The sequence below is a fragment of the Pristiophorus japonicus genome, chromosome 7, assembly GCF_044704955.1.
Source record: "Pristiophorus japonicus isolate sPriJap1 chromosome 7, sPriJap1.hap1, whole genome shotgun sequence".
In the NCBI taxonomy this organism is placed as follows: Eukaryota; Metazoa; Chordata; class Chondrichthyes; family Pristiophoridae; genus Pristiophorus; species Pristiophorus japonicus.
The window spans coordinates 112,061,036-112,073,673 of NC_091983.1; the positions used below are offsets into that span (position 1 = coordinate 112,061,036).

At 43.7% G+C, this 12,638-nt stretch overlaps 1 protein-coding gene across 1 annotated transcript in view; it reads right to left on the reverse strand.

Annotated features, from left to right (window-relative positions):
- LOC139266612 (ectonucleotide pyrophosphatase/phosphodiesterase family member 3-like) overlaps positions 1-11,284 on the reverse strand; it is a 179,129-nt gene extending 167,845 nt beyond the window's left edge. Inside the window, exons 1-3 of the mRNA XM_070884205.1 lie at positions 11,234-11,284; positions 9,288-9,369; positions 7,327-7,449 (exon numbers count right to left, since the gene is read on the reverse strand). Of these exons, the coding sequence (XP_070740306.1) occupies positions 7,327-7,449; positions 9,288-9,369; positions 11,234-11,284 (256 nt within the window). The remainder of the gene's footprint in view (positions 1-7,326; positions 7,450-9,287; positions 9,370-11,233) is intronic.
- Positions 11,285-12,638: the final 1,354 nt, after the last annotated feature.

Here is a 12,638-nt window from a genome sequence, read left to right on the forward strand (position 1 = left end):
GAGGAGTTGGATTTAAAAAGGGCCATCCAGATCGCTCAATCATGTATGTTGACGGACAGGAGTTTAAATCAAATATCGGTGAAGAACCGAACCTCAGCAAGTACTGTAAAGGCGATTGATTCGGCGTTCGGCAGAGCAGCACATGGCAGTGCCTATCCGGCTGGTTCACGAAACCTGTGGCTGCCCAAAGTCCGCCAGCGGGAATGCATCCGACTTCTCTGTGTTGGTGTTGTGGGGAAATCATTGGCATCAGCAATGCCGATTTAAGCAATATCGTTGCAAAAGCTGTCTGAGAGTGGGGCATCTCCAGCGCAAGTGCCCGCAGATGAGCAAGCGAGCTGCGACACACCACATGGAGGATGAGAGTCAGACTAGCGCGGATCCGGATATGCAATCCGAGATGCCAGAGGAGGAAATGTATGGATTGTACTTTTTCATAACCAAGAGTAAACCAATTTTAATAACGTGAAGTTTAACGGGATACCGGTATCGATGGAACGGGACACGGGGGTGAGTCAATCGATCATGAACGAGAGGGCATTTAATAAGCTGTGGGATACTAAGACTGTGAGGCCCAAGCTGAGCCCTGTTAACGCCAAGCTGTGCACGTACACCAAATAACTGATAAAGGTGATTGGCAGTGCACAAATGAAAGTGTCATATAACTGTGCGGTTCATGAGTTACCGCTGTGGATTGTTCCAGGCAATGGTCCAACGTGCTCGGCAGGAGCTGGTTGAAGAAAATCAGATGCGACTGGAATGACATAAAGGTGTTGTCATCGGAGGAAGATACATGTGCCCAAGTATTGAGCAAGTTCCCCTCGCTGTTTGAACCGGGTATCGGCAACTTCACGGGAGCCAAGGTGCAAATCCACGTGGACTCAGATGCAAGATCCGTCCATCATAAAGCTTGGGCAGTGCCGTATATGATGAGGGAGAAGGTCGAAATTGAACTGGACAGACTCCAGTGTGAAGGGATCATACCACCGGTCGAATTTAATGAATGGGCCAGCCCCATTGTTCCTGTGCTGAAAAGTGATGGCACAGTCAGAATCTGTGGAGACTACAAGGCTACGATCAATAGGGTTTCGAAACAAGATCAGTACCCGTTACCGAAGGCTGATGACTTGCTTGTGACGCTAGCCGGAGGGAAGTCGTTCACAAAACTGAACTTGACGTCGACCTATATGACGCAGGAGTTGGTAGAGACATCGAAGACCTGACACAGAGAATTATGTGCATTAACACGCACAAAGAACTGTTTATTTACCACAGGTGTCCATTTGGAATTCGCTCGTCTGAAGCAATATTACTGAAGTCCGTTCCCAGAACCATCGTGTTCCAAGATGACATTCTGAACACCGGTCGTGACTCCAAGGATCATCTGAACAATGTGGAAGATGTTCTACTGCATTTGGATAGAGTTGGACTCAGACTTAAACGCTCGAAGTGCATCCTCATGGCGCCGGAGGTCGAATTCTTCGGGAGGAAAATCGCCGCTGATGGCATCAGACCTACTGACGTGAAAAGCAAAGCCATCAAGAATGCACCCAAGCCGCAGAACATGATGGAGCTGCATTCGTTCCTGGGTCTACTCAACTACTTTGGTAACTTCCTACCTAAATTGAGCACCTACCTCGAACCACTGCACATGCTATTGAGAAAAGGCAACAACTGGGTGCGGGGTGCATTGCAAGACAGAGCTTTCGAGAAAGCCACCAATCTGCTTTACTCGAACAAGTTGCTGGTACATTATGACCCATGTAAACGTTTAGTTTTGGCCTGTGACGCATCGTCATATGGAATTGGTTGCGTGTTACAACAAGCCAATGAGTAGGGGAAACTTCAACCTGTCGCGTATGTATCCAAAAGTTTGTCTAAAGCAGAAAGAGCCTACAGTATGTAGAAAAATCTTTCGAGAAAGCCACCAACCTGCTTTGCTCGAACAAGTTGCTGGTACATTATGACCCATGTAAACGTTTAGTTTTGGCCTGTGACGCATCGTGTGTGTACGGTGTTAAAAAGATGCATCAATACCTGTTTGGTCTGAGGTTTGAATTAGAGACCGATCACAAGCCACTCATTTTGTTGTTTTCCGAGAGCAAAGGTATCAATACCAACGCTTCATCCCGCATTCAAAGGTGGGTGCTGACATTATCTGCCTATGATTATGTCATTCGACACAGACCTAGCACAAAGAATTGTGCCGATGCTTTGAGCCGGTTGCCGTTGCCCACACTGGAGGTGGAAACGCCACAACTGGCAGATTTAATGTTAATCATGGATGCTTTTGAGAGTGAAGGTACCCCTGTCATGGCTCAACAAGTTAAGACCTGGACCAGCCAGGACCTGATATTATCTGTGGTAAAGGGTTGCATCCTCAAAGGGGATTGGCCTGCCATACCTAAGCAAATGTGCGAGGAGGCCAAACCATACATTCGTCACAAGGACGAACTGTCTATTCAAGCAGATTGCATATTGTGGGGCAATCGAGTTGTAATGCCTAAGAAAGGGAGAGAGAAGTTTGTGCGTGAGTTACACAGCACACATCCTGGTGTAGTGATGATGATGGCCATCGCCAGGTCCCACATATGGTGGCCAGGAATTGATTCTGAGCTGGAAGCATGCGTACATCAGTGCAACACCTGCATGCAGCTCAGCAAAGCACCAGCAGAATCGCTGCTGAGTCTGTGGTCATGGCCATCCAAACCTTGGTCCAGGATCCATGTAGATTTTGCAGGTCCCTTCCTCGGCAAGATGTTTTTAGTGGCGGTGGACGCTTATTCGGTGGATAGAATGCATAATCATGTCACCCAGTACGTCCACGGCAACCATAGAGAATCTCAATGTCGTGTTCGTGACACATGGTCTGCCTGACATAGTGGTGAGTGACAATGGGTCGTGTTTCACCAGTCAGGAGTTTCAGGAGCTTGTAAAACTTAATGGCATAAAACATGTAAGGTCAGCAACGTTCAAGCCTGCGTCCAATGGGCAAGCAGAATGTGCAGTACAAATTATCAAGCAAAGCATGAGGAGAGTAACCCAAGGGTCACTGGAGACCCGCTTGTCTTGCATACTGCTGAGTTACAGGACAAGACCCTACACACTCACAGGGGTCTCGCCTGCTGAATTCATGATGAAAAGAGATCTTAAAACCAAGTTATATCTTGTACACCTGGATTTAAATAATCATGTTGAATACAGAAGACAGAGTCAACAAGGGTACCACGATCACGCAACTGTGTCACGCGAGATTTCTGTTAATGATCCTCTATATGTGTTGAATTATGGTCAGGGTCCTAAATGGATCATTGGTACGGTCATGGCCAAGAAGGGCAACAGAGTATTTGTTATTAAGCTCAAGAATGGGCAAACTTGCAGGAAACACATGGGTCAAACAAAGCTGAGGCACACAGACGAGCCAGAGCAGTCAGACGAAGAAACCGTCGATGACCAACCAACCTACCCGCAGCCTTCAGTGGACTCAAGGGTCATCAGTGAACCCGGAATTTCCATCACGGACTTGTTCAATAAAAATGAACTTGCAATTCCTGACATGGCCTCTGCCACCCCCAACAAGTCAGCCACTCCAGCCACCAGCCACAGCAGACTCCGCACATTCACCCAAGGCCGGAATCGAACTGAGACGGTCAGTCCGGGAGCGTAAAGCACCGGACCGTCTCAACCTGTGAAAGATTGTGATAAGATCTCAGAGAAGGGTATTGTCATGTATGTACATGCTGTTTGTAGCCACTAGATGGTGTCATTGTTGGAGGCCACTGAGCAGCACGCACATGGTGCTGCTCTGGTATTAAAGGCCAGCCATTTTAAGTGTCAGGCACTTTGGGCCGAAATAAAGCAGAAGCAAGGTTGTTCCTTGCTTAGTTAAACAGTACTCAGTTTGAACCTTTATTACATACATAACACCTAAACAAATACAGATGCTAATCAAACATATATTTCAAAAAGAACAACATAATACCGTGTTTGTTCAAGTGCTCAAATCCTGGAGTGGGACTTTAGTCCAAACTTTCTGACTCAGAGTGGTACCACCAGAGCTAAACTGACACTGTAAATAATGGCCCCAAAATTCGGGTCGGAGGCTTCTTTCGGACGAACGTCTCTGACCCAAGAATTTTTTACGAAAGTACCTGGTGGTCCCAGAGGCACCTTAGATTGTGGTGGGAGGCCTTCTCTTCCTGCGCTTCAGAGTGTGCCCCCATTCTCGAGGTTCACGTAGAAGCTGGAGTCACGTGTGACTGGACAACCAATCACGATGCAGTATTCTCATTGACAGCAATGGGAACTCCGTATCTCAGAGTTCTTATTGCTATCAATGAGAAAGAAAAACACATCAAACACAACATAAAAAATAAAAAAAACACCTCACATATTTAAAATTAATTGAAATTAAAGTTAATTAAATGTTTTAGAAAGAAAATATTTTTTTGATTTTTTTTTTAAGTGTTTTATTAGGGTTTAAAATAAACTTACCTCAATGGACAAGGTTTTTAACATAAAAAAAGTGTAATTACATTTTATTTTTATATGTTTTAAAACTCTTAAGATGGTAAAATTAGGCTCGGCACCTGCTTTTACCAGGCGCAAGAGTTTTAAGGACATTTGCTGGGTAAGAGTTGGGCAAATAGTCCAAACTTGCCAGCGCGAATGTCCGGGAATGTACGGACCCGGCGAGGGTGGAATTTTAGCCCCAATATATTCCATCACTAGAGCTATAACTTCAAATGTTTGGTAAATTCATGGCTGATTTAATAAAGTGTCAGGGGTAAGTGGTGTGGTGGTGTTTGATCTTCAGAGTATAAATTCCTCCCTCTGCTGCTGACACTGACATAACGAGGCAACCAATTTTCATACAGCAAAAGCCTCACAAACAGCAATGAAATGAATTACCTGATAATCTGTTTTAGTGATATTCAGGTTGAATATTGGCCAGGGCACCAGAAGAATTTCCTGCTCTTCCTGTAATAGAGCCATGGAATCTTTTACATGCAGTTGAGAGGGCAGATGGGGTCTCAGTATAACATCTCATCTAACAGACAGTCCCTCTGACTGTACAGCACTCCCTCAGTACTTTACTGGAGTATCAGCCTAGATTATGTGCTCCAGTCCCTGGACTCAGAGGCAAGAGTGCTACCAATGTGCTACGGCTAACATTTGTATGGCTTGTAATATGGAAATTATTACATCAATTTCAGAACACAAATCCATCATAGAAGTGCTTGAATGTGTATACCATGAAATGGAAAATATTTATTACAAGCAAAAAAAAAGTAGTTAATAACTGGAATAGGTAAGACATAAGATTGTCTTAGAATAATAATGAAGAACTCAGTGAAATGACACCTACAATCCTCTCACCAGATAAAAATGATATGTAAGTCTGAGAAAAACACATTGCGAAGATTAAGGTTTATATTTTCCTGTTTTTGGTACAATCTGTATTCTGGAAAAAGTGCACAACAAGTCATATTTTCTATTATGCATAAAATTGAGGTTTTTCTTTTTTTTAACTAAACTTTGTGGAAAAGAACAGCGAAATGAAGTATACCCTAATTGTTAAGAGCCCAAACAGAGCGGAGGAACCTGCATTTTAAAGTTGAGAGTGCAGGTCAAAACAGCTAATAAAACCACGCATGGAATGCTGAGTTTTATACACACGGATGCTGAATATAAAAGCAAGGAAGAGCTGTTTAATTTGTACAGGGCATTGATTCAGCCATAGCTGGAGTATTATGCACAGTTGGAGTATAGTATTCGAGCATTTCATCATTATAGGTTGGATATAAGACCCATGCAAAGGATGAGGGCCTGAATGGCTTACTCCTATTCCTATGTTCCTAAAGTTCACTTTGGTTGCCTGAGGAAGAGAGTGTTCGAAGATCAGGCCTTCAAATCTGGCACCAAGCTTATGTCTACAGGGCTGTAGTGATACCCGCCCTCCTGCATGGCTCAGAGATGTGGACCATATACAGTAGACACCTCAAATCACTGGAGAAATACCACCAACGATGTCTCCGCAAGATCCTGCAAATCCCCTGGGAGGATAGACGCACCAACGTCAGTGTTCTCGATCAGGCCAACATCCCCAGCATCGAAGCACTGACCACACTCAACCAGCTCCATTGGGCGAGCCACATTGTCCGCATGCCCGACACAAGACTCCCAAAGCAAGCGCTCTACTTGGAACTCCTATACAGCAGGCGATCCTCAGGTGGGCAGAAAAAATGTTTCAAGGACATCCTCAAAGCATCCTTGATAAAGTGCAACATCCCCACCAACACCTGGGAATCCCTGGCCATAGACCACCCTAAGTGGAGGAAGAGCATCTGGGAGGGTGCTGAGCACCTCAAGTCTAGTTGTCGAGAGCATGCAGAAAGCAAGTGCAGGCAGCTGAAGGAGCATATGGCAAATCAGACTCCCCACCCACTCTTTCCTTCAATGACAGTCTGTCCCACCTGTGACAGAGACTGTAATTCCTGTATTGGACTGTACAGCCACCTGAGAACTCACTTTTGGAGTGGAAGAACGTCTTTCTCGATTTCGAGGGACTGCCTATGATGATGAAAGTTCACTAGAATAATACCAGGAATGAGAGTGATACCAGAAATGATAGTTATAAAGAAAGGCTTGTAAAATTGGGTCTATTTTTCAGTGGAATGGAGAAGGTTAAGAAGGGATTTATTAGCGTTTTTCAAAATTATGAAAGATTTTGAGAGTAAATAATTAAAGACTATTTCCACTGGTTGGTGAATTAGTGACAATTGTGGCATAAATTTAGGATCATCGCTTGGAGAATGAAAGGGAAAGTGAGAAGAAATATTTTCACACGAAAGTTTATTAGAAGATGAAATACTTTATTAGAAGTGTCTTTTGAGGCAGAGCCTATAAAATTATTTAAAAGGAATTTGGATAAGTATTTTAAAAGGAATATAGATGGACATGGGTAAGGGCAGGGAAATAGAATTAAATCGATAGATCTAGTTGAAGAGTTAGCACTGGCACAAGCACAATGGATTCAATTGCTTCCTCTGTGCTGTAAATTCTGATTCTATGATTATAAACCATTATTGGATTATAAAGAGAGTTTCGTAAAAATTATTTTCCTTTAACAAAGCGAAATATATCACAAACCATTGTTCAGAAATAGTCACATGAAAGAAGAGAAATTCAAACACATTTTTCTACCTACCAGTATTGAAAGTTTTTCAATAAGAATAATGAATGATGAAGAAGGAGGGAAAGAGAAAAAAGTTTTTGAAAAATCTATTTAAAATGTTGATGGAATTAGCTCTTTCTTACACGTACCTGGCTGAAGACAGACTTCTGCAAAATCCCAGCAACAGTTGCCAGTTTCTCGACAGAGAGCGTCACAACGACAATCCCTGACTTCCTCATCAAAGGGTGTATAACATCGGTTTCTGCAGCTAACTGGAAACATTAATTGGTCATTATATATATATAGATCGTACCATGGTTTGCTGATAAGTCAACTTTGTTTGTAAAGGAATATGTTAATTTTCAATGGAATTTGAGCTTGTCAAGTCTAAAATTACATTAAAGCCAAAAATAGGAACCACTAATTGTTCAGATGGTAAGTGCACACTTCATCTGGTACTGGTCAGAAAGGTCCCAGACTTCTCTGCACGGATGTAACTGACTTCAGCAAACATTGTGATGCGATCATTACAATTGTCTGCAGTAGGCTATGTTGGAGGAGAGTTCGCCAGGGCTCCCACTGCTGATTACTACAATTGACTCTTTTTGGAATGTGAACATGTGGTTGTAGGCACGTTCAGATTTGGAGCTTTGATGCTTTTCATGTTCGAACAAAACTCACTCTCTGAGATTACATATGAAGAATGTCCACTTGGGCACAGATTCACCATTGGTCATCTTTGGGAAAGCAGAAATATGGTAGGTAGAGCAATGGTGAGCAAAATTGAATCTGTGGCCACATATTAGAACATAGCTGTCTACAGTTGAGCAAACAGGCACCTAATTTCAACTGTGAAATACTTAGTAATAGTCTTCAAAGGCAAAACATCTGGCCTATAAAAATTGTCTGACTTGAGAAAGGGGTGCAGGAAAGAGATAATAATCAAAAAGGGGGAAAAGTAGCTGAAAATGAACAAGTTCAATTCAACGGAGTCGATTCAATGACCAGATAAGCAATACCGATCAGGAAATCGCAGGTTTAATCCCAATCTCGGTCAGGTTGGCAGTCAGGGTGCTACAATTGGCTTCATTACCCAGGCTTACATATGGGAATGTTGTTCAAGATTCTTTCTCCTGATTGTTATCCAGTTATTGTTGCTGGAATTGTAGATGGTGTGCAAGACACGATTGGGCTTGGCTGTGATATCACTACAGCTAATTAGTGCGCTGGCAATTATTATCAAGGCCAATAAAAAAGTTATGACTACATGGGCAAGGTATCAAAGGGCATAAGTTATTGTACTCCATAAACATGCCAATTTGTAAAGGCAGCTTTGTAGGTGGCTGCAGCATTAGGCCTTGGTGAGGCCACACCTGGAGTATTGTGTACAGTTTTGGTCTCCTAACTTGAGGAAGGACACACTCTTGCTATTGAGGGAGTGCAGTGAAGGTTCACCAGACTGATTCCCGGGATGGCGGGACTGACATATCAAGAAAGATTGGATCAACTGGGCTTGTATTCACTGGAGTTCAGAAGAATGAGAGGGGATCTCATAGAAACGTTTAAAATTCTGATACGTTTAGACAGGTTAGATGCAGGAAGAATGTTCCCAATGTTGGGGAAGTCCAGAACCAGGGATCACAGTCTAAGGATAAGGGGTAAGCCATTTAGGACCGAGATGAGGAGAAACTTCTTCACCCAGAGAGTGGTGAACCTGTGGAATTCTCTACCACAGAAAGTTGTTGAGGCCAATTCACTAAATATATTCAAAAAGGAGTTAGATGTAGTCCTTACTACTAGGGGGATCAAGGGGTATGGCAAGAAAGCAGGAATGGGGTACTGAAGTTGCATGTTCAGCCATGAACTCATTGAATGGCGGTGCAGGCTCGAAGGGCCAAATGGCCTACTCCTGCACCTATTTTCTATGTTTCTATGTTTCTATGTTTCTCATGCATATTTAATTGAAGAGCCTAATGCCTGTTTTAGGTATCCTTGCGGAAATTGCTTTGGATTGAGCAGAGCAGGTGCCAACCCTGCTCTTCTCATTGGCTGCTGTGGCCTAAGTACTTGTCACACCAACAGGTTGTGAATGAGTTGTGTAAAGAATCACCTTTTTCTGCCACAGGAGACCGACGCAGTCCAAGTCCAAGTCCAAGTCCAAGCGATACAACAACCAAACAGACAAGCAGCACCTGCCAAGAAATGTTATCACCTCATTAGCTCAACAAGAAAACGCAAGGTAATAATCATGAAATATCATAATAAACCTTAACATTTATCAGTACAGCACATTGCAATCTTAGGTTCAAAGATGAAAATGTCTGGACAGCAAGGATGTCTTACAACAGTCATACAGGGCCTTGGTGAGACCACACCTAGAGTATTGTGTGCAGTTTTGGTCTCCTTACCTGAGAAAGGATATACTTGCCATAGAGGGAGTGCAATGAAGGTTCACCAGACTGATCCCTGGGATGGCAGGACTGTCGTATGAGGAGAAATTGGGTTGACTAGGCCTGTATTCAATAGAGTTTAGAAGAATGAGAGGGGATCTCATTGAAACGTATAAAAATTCTGACGGGGCTGGACAGATTGGATGCGGGGAGGATGTTTCCTCTGGATGGGAAGTCTAGAACAAGAGGTCACGGTCTCAGGATACGGGGTAGGAAATTTAGGACCGAGATGAGGAGCAATTTTTTCACTCAGAGGGTGGTGAACCTGTGGAATTTTCTGCCACAGAAGGCTGTGGAGGCCAAGTCATTGAATATATTTAAGAGGGAGATAGATAGATTTCTAGATATAAAAGACATCAAGGGGTATGGGGAAAAAGTGGGAATATGATGTTGAGATAGAGGATCAGCCATGATCATATTGAATGGCGGTGCAGATTCAAAGGGCCGAATGGCCTACTACTGCTCCTATTTTCTGTTTCTATGTCTTATCCCACTGAAAATATCTTCCAAGAAATATTGCAAAAATGAATGTTTATGATATAGGTGTGACACATTTATAGTCCTCTTCTGAAATCAATGTGTACAATGTAAATTCATTTGTTTTGACATAGTGTATGCAATGCTCTGTTGAGATTAAATCCATAAAGCAAGTGATAAATTCAAGAAATTCTCTGCATATTACTACAATTAATTTAATCTGAACTAAGGATTCGTGGGGATAAAAATTATAACCCTGGAGAATTTTCAAAATGTAAAACATATATTTTTAAAACTTTGCTGAATCATGATGTGCTGATGTATACAGTAGATTTTTTTTATTCATTCATAAAATGTGGACATCGCTGCCAAGGCCAGCATTTATTGCCCATCCCTTATTGAAAGACTTACATTTCTATAGCGCTTTTCCTGACCATCGGACATCCCAAAGCGCTTCACAGCCAATTGACCTTGAATTGCCATTGAGAAGGTGGTGGTGAGCCGCCTTCTTGAACTGCTGCAGTCCTTGTGGTGAAGGTACTGTTAGGGAATGAGTTCCAGGATTTTAACCCAGCGACGATGAAGGAATGACGATATATTTCCAAGTCAGGATGGTGTATGACTTGGAGGGGAACTTGTAGGTGGTGGTGTTCCCATGCTCCTGCTGCCCTTGTCCTTCTAGGTGGTTGTCATGTATGTATTTTTGGGATCACTAGCCACTAGATGGTGTCACTGTTGGAGGCCAGCCATTTTGTATATTAGTCACTTTGGGCCTTAATAAAGCAGAGCCAAGGTCATACCTCTTGGAGTTAAACAGTGCTCAGTCTAACAGTTATTGCATACACAACATTTAGCAACGAGGCAACAAGAACCTTTGCATGCAAAAATGAGCACAATTGGATTGTTGGAGGGATTTGTGGAAGGAGAAGTTTGGGCAGACTTTGTGAGCGGTTTGAGCCAGTTCTTCGTGGCCAACAAAATGGAGGAGGTCGGCGACGCAGATCGGCACCGGGCGGTGTTCCTCACAGTTTGCAGTCCAAAAATTTATGGTCCAATAAAGAATCTACTCCTGCCTGTGAGTCCAACAGAGAAGACGTATGAAGAATTGTGTACACTGGTACAGGACCACCTTAAACCAGACAAAGGCATCATCATCTTGAGATACAGATTTTACATGCATGTTCGCTTAGAGGGCCAAGATGCGGTTGAATTTGTTGCCGACCTGAGACGTCTCGCGGGACTGTGTAAGTTCAGAGCTGTGTTGACAGACATGCTGCGGGACTTCTTTGTAATCAGCATCAACCTCGAGGTGATCCTGTGTAAACGACTGGCGGTAGAGATGTTGGACTTGAACAGGTTCATCACGATCGCTCAGTCATGCATGACGACGGATAGAGGTCTAAAGCAGATATCAGTGAAAAATCGAAACTCGGCACATACTGTAAATATGATTGATTCGGCATTCAGCAGAGCAGCACATGGCAGGGCCTATCCGACTGCGTACGCGAAACCTGTGGCTGCCCAAAGTCCGCCAGCGGGAATGCATCCAATTTCTCCGTGTTGGCGTTGTGGGGGAAATCCACGGCACCAGCAGTGCCGATTTAAGCAATATAGTTGCAAAGGCTGTCTGAGAATGGGGCACCTCCAGCGCAAGTGTCCGCAGATGAGCAAGCGTGCTGTGACACACCATGTGGAGGATGATGGTCAGACTAGCGCAGATCTGGATACGCAATATGAGATACCAGAGGAGGAAATGTATGGACTGTGCTCGTTCCTAACTAAGAGCAAACCAATAATGATCAACGTGAAATTTAATGGGGTACCGATATCGATGGAACTGGACACGGGGGCAAGTCAATGATAATGAGCCAGAGGGCATTCAACAAACTGTGGGATACTAAGGCTGTGAGGCCCAGGCTGAGTCCAGTCAATGCCAAGTTGCACATGTACACCAAAGAACTCATAACGGTGATTGGCAGTGCCACAATTAAAGTGTCGTATGATGGTGCAGTTCACGAGTTACCGCTATGGATTGTCCCAGGCAATGCCCCAATACTGTTCGGCAGGAACTTGCTTGAAAAAATCAGATACGATTGGAACGACATCAAGACGTTGTCATCGGAGAAAGATACATGTGCCCAAAACTGAGCAAGTTCCCCATACTTTTCGAACCAGGCATCGGCAACTTCATGGGAGCCAAGGTGCAGATCCACGTGGACTCGGATACAGGACGTGTCCATTATAAAGCTCAGGCAGTTCCGTATATGATGAGGGAGAAGGTCGAAATCGAACTGGACAGACTCCAGCGTGAAGGGATCATATCACTGGTTGAATTTAATGAATGGACCAGCCCCATTGTTCCTGTGCTGAAAAGTGATGGCACAGTCAGAATATTACAATGCTACAATCGGTTCGAAACAGGTTCAGTACCCGTTACCAAAGGCTGATGACTTGTTTGCAACGCTAGCCGAGGGGGAAGTCGTTCACCAAACTGGACTTGACGTCGGCCTACATGACACAGGAGTTGGTTGAGA